This window comes from Leopardus geoffroyi, chromosome A1 (assembly GCF_018350155.1).
Source record: "Leopardus geoffroyi isolate Oge1 chromosome A1, O.geoffroyi_Oge1_pat1.0, whole genome shotgun sequence".
In the NCBI taxonomy this organism is placed as follows: domain Eukaryota; kingdom Metazoa; phylum Chordata; class Mammalia; order Carnivora; family Felidae; genus Leopardus; species Leopardus geoffroyi.
This window is the reverse complement of record NC_059326.1, coordinates 168,439,386-168,450,865: the sequence shown is the minus strand read 5'-3', so window position 1 is coordinate 168,450,865 and position 11,480 is coordinate 168,439,386. Positions and strand designations below refer to the sequence as shown.

Below are 11,480 nucleotides of genomic sequence, written 5' to 3'. Positions count from 1 at the left end.
CATGGTTTCAATGATATATAAAAACTTTGTTTCTGTATTTATGTACTTCCTGTCATATATTTTTATGTGTCTTGTGCCCAGCAACATAGATTTATAATTATTATTTTACATATTTTTTATTTTTTATTTTTTTTATTTTTGAGAGAGAGAGTATGAGTGAGTGAGGGGCAGAGAGAGAGGGAGAGGGAGAGAGAGAGAGAGAGAGAGACACACACACTACCCATGAGGGGTAGAGAGAGAGAGAATCCCGAAGTGAGGCTCGAGCTCATGAACCAGGAGATCGTGACCTGAGCCAAAGTGGAATGCTTACCCGCTTGAGCCACCCAGACGCCCTTGTAGTTTTCTTCTCAATCATGTACAAAATAAAAGGGGTACAAGTCCAAAATACATTAGTTATAAATTTTATATTTACCTACATAAACACCTATCTTTACTGTTTTTTTTTTTTTAACGTTTATTCATTTTTGAGACAGAGAGAGAGCATGAATGGGGGAAGGTCAGAGAGAGAGGGAGACACAGAATCTGAAACAGGCTCCAGGCTCTGAGCTGTCAGCACAGAGCCTGACGCGGGGCTCGAACTCACAGACCGCGAGATCATGACCTGAGCCAAAGTCAGACGCCCAACCGACTGAGCCACCCAGGCGCCCCACTGTTGTTTTTTATTTCTGCATGTGATTTCAAGCTGCTGGCTTAAGCTGTTTCATTTAAGTCTGAAGAGCTCCCTCTAGCATTTCTTACACTCAGGTTTACTAGTGACATACTCCCTCAGTTTTTATTTATCTGGAAATATTTTTTTTTAATATATTTTTTTAAACGTTTATTTTTGAGAGACAGAGAGAGACAAGAGAATGAGCAGGGAAGGGGCAGAGACAGAGGGAGACACAAAACCTGAAGCAGGCTCCAGGCTCTGAGCTGTCAGCACAGAGCCTGATGCGGAGCTCAAACCCATGAACTATCAGATCATGACCTGAGCCGAAGACAGTTGCTGAGCCACCCAGGTGCCCATCTGGGAATATTTTAATTTCTCCATTATTTTTGAAGAATAGTTTTGCCAGATATACAGAGTTCTTGCTTAACAGTTTTCCTTTCAGCACTTTAAATATGTCATCCCATTGCCTTGTGGCAAAAAAGGTAGTGAGGATTCCTTGCATACTCTTTGGTCCACAGAGTTCTCTTTGCTAGTTCTACTGGCCAGAAAAATGGTTTTACTTTCAGAGTTTTAGGTGTCTACACAGCTGCCACATTGCAGCTCTGTGACTTAGGCTGTATTGGGACATGGCTAACAGAGAGAGAAAAGAAAAGGGAAAGGAAAGAAAACCCAAAATGAAGGTTCTCACATTTTCTGTCTCACCTTCTGTCCAGAAAGATGGTTTTATCTCTGTAGTTTAGTTGTGTCTTATGTACAATTCTGCACAGGGGCCATCCTATTCCATGATGGGAGAAAAACAAAAAAAATTCAGGAAACTCATTCCTATTACTGACTATTCTTTAAGTTTTGGCTCACTTCCCCAATCCATCTGTTACTAACATTTATTTATTTGTTTGATGTTTATTTTGAGAGCATGAGTTTGAGTTTAATGTTCATTGAGAGAGCATGGGGGAGGGGCAGAGAGAGGGGGAGAGAATTCCAAGCAGTCTCTGTGATATCAGCGCAGAGTTGGATTCAGGGCCCAGTCTCCCTAACTGTGATATCATGACCCAGCTGAAATCAAAAGTCAGATGCTTAACCATCTGAGCCATCCAGGCACCCAACCTTTTATTTATTTTTAATGTTTAAAAACTTTTTAAAAAGATTTTATTTTTAAGTAATCTCTATGCCTCCTGTGGGGTTCAAACTCACAACCCCGAGATCAAGAGTTGTGAGCTCTACTGACTGAGCCAGCCAGGTGCTCCTATTTACTAACCTTTTGGAGTCCTGAGTTAATTGCTTTTAGTATGTTGTCCATAGGTTTTAGTTGTCATGAGTGAGAGTGAGAGACTGTAGTGGGCTTAACGTCATCTTTGCTGGTGATTCTTACACATATTTTTTATTTGTCAGTAGATCCTTGGAAAAAGAATGGTAGTTGTGAAGAGAAGGTAGTTATTTTCCCCAGGCTTAAGATTTAAATATAGTAGAGATTCTATCTGAGATGTCTACAACTTTTGCCTGCCCAGAGGCTTACCACTTTAGGTCATAGTAATGATAGGAATCATTTATATACTATTTACTCTGTTCCAGATACTGTTTCCAAAACTTTAAACTCCTTTAGTCCTCACAATAACTCTATCAGGTCAATACTATATTATCCCCATTTTATTTTATTTATCATTGTTATTATTTTTAATGTTTATTTTTGAGAGAGAATGAGAGCAGGGGAGGGGCAGAAGAGAGGGGGACAGAGGATCTGAAGTGGGCTCCATGCTGACAGCAGAGAGCCCAGTGTGGGGCTCAGAATCAAGAATGGTGAGATCATGACCTGAGATGAGGTCAGCCACCCAGGCAATCCCTATTATCCCCATTTTAAAGATAAATTGAGGTACAGAGAGAGTAAGTAATTTGTCCAAGGTTGCATAGATAATAAATGGTGGAGCCATGATTTAAACCCAGCATAAGACAATTTAGTGTTAGAGCACATGTTCTGGTTAAAATTTTTACTTAGTGTTATGGAAATTATCATATACAAACCAAAGTAGAAAATACTGTAATGAACCTGCCCTCCACCATGTATCTTCAACCAGTTTTTTTTTTTTTTTTTTTTTTTTTTTTTTTTTTTTTTCGACGTTTATTTATTTTTGGGACAGAGAGAGACAGAGCATGAACGGGGGAGGGTCAGAGAGAGAGGGAGACACAGAATCGGAAACAGGCTCCAGGCTCTGAGCCATCAGCCCAGAGCCTGACGCGGGGCTCGAACTCAAGGACCGCGAGATCGTGACCTGGCTGAAGTCGGACGCTTAACCGACTGCGCCACCCAGGCGCCCCTCTTCAACCAGTTTTATTAGTTTTCAGTATTCTGCCTTTCTTGTTTTATTTTTCACTAACTTTTTTTGTTTTTGATAAGGTATCTGAAAGCAAATTCTAGATATCATTTTATTTATAAACACTAAAGTATATATCTAAAATGCATAATACTTTCATAAAACGTAACCACAGTATGAATATAACTACAATATAATCAAAGCTTAAAAAGTGAATAATTTCTGATTTCTAATATTTTGTGTTCGATTTTATCTGATTGTCTCAGAAGAACCTTCTTATAGTTGGTTCAGTTCAGGATCCCAATATGGTCCACACATTGTATTTATTGATACATACCTTAATTGTAAAAATTTTAATACTGGCAAACACACATTTTCTCTCTCTAGAGAGAAATCCCCCTGCTCTCACACCCACTCTTTTTACATAGAAGATAATGTTAACACACATTCTTAACTCTCATACCCTCTTTAGGGCTGTCCCTAATGATGACTTTTCTAATAATGGCCACTTGTATTCAAGATGGTTTTCTGTTTTAAAAGTTAATTTTTTCTAATTAACAAAAACCTGTTCCTGTGCTTTTGAAGTATTTAGCACATATTATATGGTTCCTTTTTTATTTACAGATATTTTCCAATTTATCCCTGGATGAGCGTTGCCTTTCTGCCTCGTTGGTTTGCAAGTACTGGCGTGACCTTTGTTTAGATTTCCAGTTTTGGAAGCAGCTGGATCTTAGTAGTCGTCAGCAGGTATGGAATCTAATTCTAAGAAACACCTTGGCCTACTCAACAAATATCTTTATTTCTCTTCAGAAATCATTTCTTTCATGTTGGAGTTTTTCAAGATAGTTCGAATGACTGTAACTTATAATTCCATGCTTCAGTAATTTTTTCGTGTGAATTTATGTTATAGCTAGGTTCTTGTGGTGAAGAAGATATTTAATGTGGCTTGGTAATTTTGAGTTGCTTCTTAATCTTCTTGTCTAAGTCCTCTTGGTCTTCTCCCTTTTTTCATTACGTTTAAAGAAAGTTATTAAGCTTCCCCCCCCCTTTTTGTAGGAATTATATCATGAATTTTAGTTTAGTAGTAGAACACGATGGCATATGTTTATATAGTACTGCTGATATGCCATGTAGTGTTCTCTGGGCTTTACACATACTAAAGCATTTGAATCTTCTAACAACGTTTTGAGTTGATACTATTATTATCCCTTTTAATGTGTTATTATTATACTATTAATTATAGTATCTTTACACTGTTGTTATAGGTGAATGGTATAAGTATTTTTTAAAAATTTTTTTGTTAAAGGATTTTAATTTATTTTGAGTGAGAGAGTGAGAGTGTGTGTGTGTGTGTGTGAGAGAGAGAGAGAGAGAGATTTATTTTGAGTGAGAGAGTGAGAGTGTGTGTGTGTGTGTGTGTGAGAGAGAGAGAGAGAGAGAGAGAGAGAGAGAGATCGGGGGAGGGGCAGAGAGCGAGGAAGAGAGAGAATCCCAAGCAGGCTCTGCACTGTCAGTGCAGAGCTCAATGTGGGGCTCAATCCTATGAACCGTGAGATCATGACCTGAGCTGAAACAAAGTCAGACACTTAACTGACTGAGCCACCCAGGTGCCCCAATAGTTTAAGCATTCTCACACTACTGTTATAGATGAATAAATAGAAGCAAAATGGGCTAAGATATCTTGTTTTTATTTTCCTTTAGATTAATTTTCTAATCTTCCCTATTGCCTGGCTGCCCAATGTGTTCATATGGTGGCATAAGTTAGGAAAAAAGGTAGAGTTAATAGTGCTTATTGCATACAATTTGTTGGACTTGTTGTTTTTTTCTTTTGGACTTGGACTTGATTGTTAGAACTTCTTTTGGACTTGATTGTTAGAACTTGGCTTTGAAATGCATAAAAATATTCAATAAGAATAGGATTTTATTGGAGTACTGAACCTGTTCTAAATCCATGATACTGTTAGGTACTGGTGTGCTGCCACATGTTTAACAACTCCTTTCAAAAACAAACAAATAGAAAGCTGTGATTTGTAATATTTGCTCGTTTTTGTGGTGGAAATGCTCCCACCATGGCCTATTTCAGGCTACGGATGTGATATCACTGAATGCGGTGATGTCCCTGATTTGGAAAGAGGTACACATTGCAGGCTCTTGTGAGTTGGTACAAGCCAACTGCATGCAGCATACCACTAGTAGTTTACGTGGGGTGTGTGTGTGTGTATCACTCGTTCACTTTAAACAAAATAAGCAAATCCTGGACATTTATGTGTAAGTTTTCTTTTTGTTTTTCTGCCTCATTGGTTAGAAGCTGAAATAATTACAGAATTAGTCATTTCCCTGCCTGGGTCCATGAAATTTGTGTCCAGGGAGAATAGTGAGTATTTAGTTATTGTGGCTGGTAGAGTGGAAAGAAGTAATGTGAAATAATCCATTGGCTCTTTAGTACTCTTGGATATCTGAGCTGTTTGTTACAAACTCAGGCTAAGAATAGCTTTACCCTTCTATTGGTAGTTATGTCTGGAGATGAAAAAAGAAGAAAAGATAAAAGGAGAGCTATGACCAGGTTTTAACTTTGAAGGTAACTGTCTGTATTTATGCTTTTTCCAGGGAGCATAAAGGTAGTTTCAGCCTTGTCTCTTACTTTTAGTGCTCCTCAGCACTACAGTTCTTTACTTCTGTTCTAAATTTCGTCATGTGCATCTTCTTTGACCATTATTTGTACTCAGGGGACTTGAATAATATTAACCCTCTTTTTCTTTTTTATTTATGTTTACTTACTTATTTTTTATTGAAGTATACTTTTACAGGTGTACAACATAGCGATTTGACAACTCTATACGTAATGGTGTGCTCATCCCAAGTGTAGCTGCCATCTCTCACTGTACAAGGCTATTACCACACCATTCACTATACTCCCTATGCTGTACCTTTCATCCCTGTGACTTATTCCATGATTGGGTATAGAATATGTACAGGTTGATTTTTTAAAAATTATGTTTAAAATTCAGACGGCCATGTGAGTTTTTTACCACATGAATTCTAAGGTTACTCATACTTAGCTTTGAGGTATTTTTTTTATATAAATTAAAACAAATTTTGTTTAACATTTTTTATTTTTTTGAGAGAGACAGAGTGCGAGCAGGGGAGGGGCAGAGAGAGAGGGAGACACAGAATCTGAAGCAGGTTCCAGTCTGAGCTGTCAACACAGAGCCCGAACTGCCCACAGCTGTCATGTGGGGCCCGAACCCATGAACCCTGAGATTATGATCTGAGCTGAGTTGGACACTTAAAGCACCTCTAGCTTTGAGGGTTTTTTTGATAAAAGGTATTTGATATGGACATTTGTATGTAATCTTGGATGTGTTCATAAACAAAATGATGTATTTTCTATATCTATATCTATATCTATATCTATATCTATATCTATATATCTATCTATCTATATATATATATATATATATGTATATGAGGTAGTATTCTGATAGAAGTAGTAAAGGGACACCTGTTTGGCTTGGTGTCCTACTTCAGCTCACGTCATGATTCTACATCTGTGAGTTCGAGCCCTGTGTTAGGCTCTGTGCTGATACTCACAGCCTGGAGCCTTCTTCAGATTCTATGTCTACCTCTCTCTCTGCCCCTCCCTCACTCATGCTATGTCTCTCGTTGTGTCTCAAAAATGAATAAACGTTAATTTTTTTTTTTTTTTAAAGGGGCACCTGGGTGTCTCAGTTGGTTAAGTGGTGACTTCAGCTCAGGTCATGATCTCGCCATTCCCAAGTTCGAGTCCCACATCGGTCCCTATGATAACAGCTCAGAGCCTGGAGCCTGTTTCAGAGTCTGTCTTCCTCTCTCTCTGCCCTTTCCCCACTTGTACTCTGTGTGTCTCTTTCTCTATCTCTCTTTCAAAAATAAATGTATATTAAAAAAATAAAAAATAAATTTTAAATAAAAAAGTAGTAAAAATTAAAATTTATATTTTGTGGTAGGGATCATCTAATACTAGCTATAATAAGTTACAATTCATATAATGTGATGACTGATACACACTGTTTGCTGGGTTAAAAATAGAAAACAAAGCAATTAAAATCTCAGTATAATTTTGTGTATTCAAACTTTTTCAAAGTTTAACTTTGAAAGTTAAAGTAACTTTCCTGATAAGGATAGATCTTAGGCTTTCAACGAATATTAACACATATATTTTTGCTTGGTGTTTTTCCATACCACTTCTGACACCAGATGTGTGGAGTTTTTTTCATTCTAAAAAATTCTCTGATAATAGCTGGGTATCTAACAATTCAGTGCAATTCTGACACCAACTCCTGGGGTTAATGCAGACCTCACCGATTATGGGCTTTAGTCCTATAAGACTGTCCCCTCTTCACACACCCCTCACGAGTCCCAGGAGTCACCAGTAGTTCTCACTGACCAGCTGTGACTTCAAGAGTTCCCTCTAGTCTTTCCTTAGGTTTGATAATTTGCTAAAATGACTTACAGAACTGAGGAAAATACTTTTACTGGTTTATTGTAAAGGATACAACTCAGGACTGGCCAAATGGAAAAGATGCCTAGGACAAAGTACGGGGGTGGGGAGAAGATGTGGAGCTTCCATAGAGTCTGTGGGCCTGTCACCCTCCTGGCTTCTTAAGGTGTTCGCCAACCTAGAAGCTCTTCAATTTTCATTCTGAAAAGTTTTTTTAACCTAGTCTCTAGCTCCTGTACCCTCCCAGGAAGTCAGGGGTTGAGGCTGACAGTTACCACTTTCTAATCACATGGTTTTTCTGGTGACCAGACCTCATCCTAAAGGTATCATCTGGGGGCCCCTGTTCAAGTCATTTCATTAGTATAAACTCAGGTGTGGTCAAAAGGGGCTTGTTATGAATAACAAAGGACACTCCTGTCAATCAGGAAGTTTCAAGAGTTGTGGAGGCTCTGGTCTAGGAATTAGAAACAAAGACTAAGTATGCATTTTATACTATACCACAGTTCTTGTTATGCTTTAATATTCAATAAGAAGGTTTTCTTTTGATTGTGGTTTGCATGCTGTAATCTAATTATTATTTATTGGGGGAAAACTTAATAAAAGAATAGAAAGTAAGTTTCTACTTTTAGCAAAAGTTTAAACTTATTCCTTTTTTTTCCTCCTAGGTCACTGATGAATTATTGGAAAAAATTGCATCAAGAAGTCAGAATATAATTGAAATCAACATTTCTGATTGTCGCAGTATGTCTGATACAGGCGTATGTGTTCTAGCATTTAAGTGTCCTGGACTTCTTAGGTATACAGCCTACAGGTGTAAACAGCTTTCTGACACTTCTATTATTGCGGTTGCCTCTCATTGTCCTTTACTTCAGAAAGTTCATGTAGGCAACCAGGACAAACTTACTGATGAAGGACTCAAACAGGTAAATATTAGCATCTATAAAATGGTTTTACTCTGATTAACTCAAAATTTTTGCTTGAAGCTACACTTTAACACATTATTATATGTTGAAAATAATGCTCAGAGACTAAAATAAGCCATCTTGTTTTTTGTACCCACGAGTGGTTGGTTCAGTAAAGTTGATAAATAACTTTGGTTTGTTTTGTAGTGAGTGCCAGAACTTCTGGGACAAGCCATTTTATTTATTTTTTTGTTAGTTAAATTTTATACCAAATTTGGCTTTAGGTTCAAATAGTATGCATTTTGGGTTAGTATGAGGTTTTAAAAATTGACTTTTAATTCCCCTTTTACATTACTAGATGATATGCTTATGTGCTTTAAAATACATATTTTAAAGCATAAATGAAAGTCCAAATTAAGGAGTGTAGAATGAAGTAAAAGCTGCTCATTACCCATATTTGGAACAATAATTGGATTAAAATACTATATTTTATCTTTGATGCACTTCCTTTGGAAATGCCATTTAAAATTTTTTTGTCTCAGAGTGGATTATTCATTCATGAGTATTGAATGGATTCTATGTGCCAGGCTCTAGGTTTGTGAATATTGTGAATATTTAGTAATGTTCCCAGTTTTGTACTAGGTACTTACTGTATTTTAACATGTAACCCTTGAAGTAACTTTGTGAAATAGTTGGTATTAAACTCATTTTGTAAAGGGAGAAATTAAAGGTTAGAAAGATTAATTAACTCGCCTAATGTTTAGCAAGTGGTGGAACTGGGGTTTAAAGCTTAGATTCTCCAAAATCTCTTCCATCTTTTGACTTTCCCACTCCAAAAGACTTTGAATAAGGGGGCCTGCTCTGTGAGGGCAGAGGCCCTGCACGTTTCCCACTCCAGCTATGGTTTTCTTGACAAACATTTTTGAAAGAAAGAGCTAATTAATAATTTCATTCAAGAACTTGTCAGGATTAAAGTTTAAATTTAGAAGTGGGGTGTAGTCCTGACACTTCCCAGTAAAAGCAAAATATTGGCAAAGTCCTAGATTTAAATCTGATCTGAAATGAACTTAGAAGAAGATCGCTAAATTTAAACATTACATATGAATTAATTGACAGCTCAGTATTAGAAGGAATTTGGGGAGATTCTGTCTTAAGCAGTACTGGGTGTGTCAATCTAATTTATGTATTAAAAATGCTAAAATGTATAAGGGAGACTGTTCTGTCTGCAAAGGCAAATTGTGCAATAACACCGTTATTTGTTTTAATATCTGTCCTGATCATTTCTGCTATATATACGATCACCCACTAGTGGAATGAAGTTCTTATATGTATTAGAACAAATTAATCTTTAACGGGAAATTATAAATTTTGTTGACATGGCATGATTTTTTTGTGATAGAAATCTGTTGGCAAATTATACTTTATAATGAGACATTTATAGAGGTCTGTGTATTTATAAAGTTGACTAAATCTGTTGTATTTTTAAACATGATATAATATGAATAGTTGAGCAGACTGTTAAGGGTGTTTGTGGTAAGAATAAGATCATAACTATGATTGAAAGAGAGGGAAAATAAAAAGTCCTTTAAGGAACAAGAGTTAATATGCCAATCAAGTACCATGAATTTATCTAACCTCTACAACTTCTCTAGAATGTAAGATATCTTGGAACCTATAAATTTATGATTAGGTGTTTGCTTCAGATTTTCATGGCTCTTTTTTAAATACATATATTTTTAATTTTTAGAAAGAGAGAGAGTGCACGGGAGTGGGGGAAAGGGCAGAAGGAGAGAGAGAATCTTAAGCAGGCTCCATTCTCAGCCCAGAGCCTGGCAAAGGATCTCACAAATGGATTTCACAACGATGAGAGATCATGACCTGAGCTGGAATCAGAAGCTTAACCAACTGAGCCACCCAGGTGCCCCATAGGCAAATATTTTAAATCAATTTTTGGAAACATGCTCAAAGAGCTAGTGGAAAGTATGGACAAACAACTAAAAGTTTTAGAAACTAAAAGAATTCTAGAAAATGATGTATCAAAAAATTGAGATAGTAATAAAGATCTAGAAATTATCAAAAGGAACTAAATTGTAATTCTGGAGCTAAAAAGTACAATAACTGATATTAAAAAATTTTCTAGAGGGATGCAGCATCAGATAGGGGTAGGCAGGAAAGAATGAGTGAACCTGGAGATGAAACAAAGTGAATTATTGTGTCTGGGAAGAAAAAGAAAAAAAGAATGAGGAAAAGTGAATAGAGCCTGAAGGACCTGTGGGATATCACTAAGGAGAACAACATTTGCATTATGATTGTCGCAAAAGGAGAAGGGAGAGAGAAAGAGAAAGAATATTTGGAGAAATAATTACTAAAACGTACCAAATTTGATGTGAAAGACATGAATCTGTATATCCAAGAAACTAAATGAACTCCAGGCAGATTAATTTCAAAGAAGCCTACAATGAGACACATGATAGTATGATTGTCAAAAGCCACAGACAAATAGAGAATCTTGAAAGCAGCAACAAGAGTAGTGTCTCTTAGCATACAAGGGATCTTTAATAAGATTAACAATTGATTTTTCATGCAAAACCTTGGAACCAGAAAGCAGTGTGCTGATGTAAGTTCTGAGAGAGAAAATATCAAACAATTTGATATTTGACAAAACTATTCTTTAAGTATGAAGTCAACATTAAGATATTCTCAGGTAAACAAAAAGTGAGGGAAGGGGCACCTGGTTGGCTCAGTCAGTGGAGTATGTGACTCTTAATCTTGGGGCTGTAGATTTGGGCCCTGAATTGGGTATTAGATAGTACTTAAAAAAAAAATCTTTAAAAAAAAAAAAGGAATTCATCGTTAGTAAATCTGCTTTACACGAAATGCTAAAAAGAACATGATAGCTATATAGGTAAATATAAAAGATAGTTTTACTTCACTTTTGGTTTGTAACTCCTCATTTTTTCCTATGTGATTGAAGAAAAGCAAATGTATAGAATGAAGATTATAAATCTATGTTAATGGGCACGTAATGTGTAAAAGTGTAATCTATGATAATACTGTAAGTAGAAGGAGTAGAGACATAGCACCATCATGTATACTGTTGACACTATGTTGGTATTGTTCAAATTATGCTATTATAAGTTTAT

The 11,480-nt window shown here is 36.5% G+C and overlaps 1 protein-coding gene across 3 annotated transcripts in view; it reads left to right on the top strand.

The window, feature by feature from the left end:
* Positions 1 to 11,480, top strand: part of FBXL17 (F-box and leucine rich repeat protein 17) — a 494,438-nt gene that overhangs the window by 16,983 nt on the left and 465,975 nt on the right. For all 3 annotated transcript variants that reach the window (XM_045500431.1, XM_045500420.1, XM_045500412.1), the window contains exons 2-3: positions 3,580 to 3,702; positions 8,101 to 8,358. In XM_045500431.1, the coding sequence (XP_045356387.1) occupies positions 3,580 to 3,702; positions 8,101 to 8,358 (381 nt within the window). The remainder of the gene's footprint in view (positions 1 to 3,579; positions 3,703 to 8,100; positions 8,359 to 11,480) is intronic.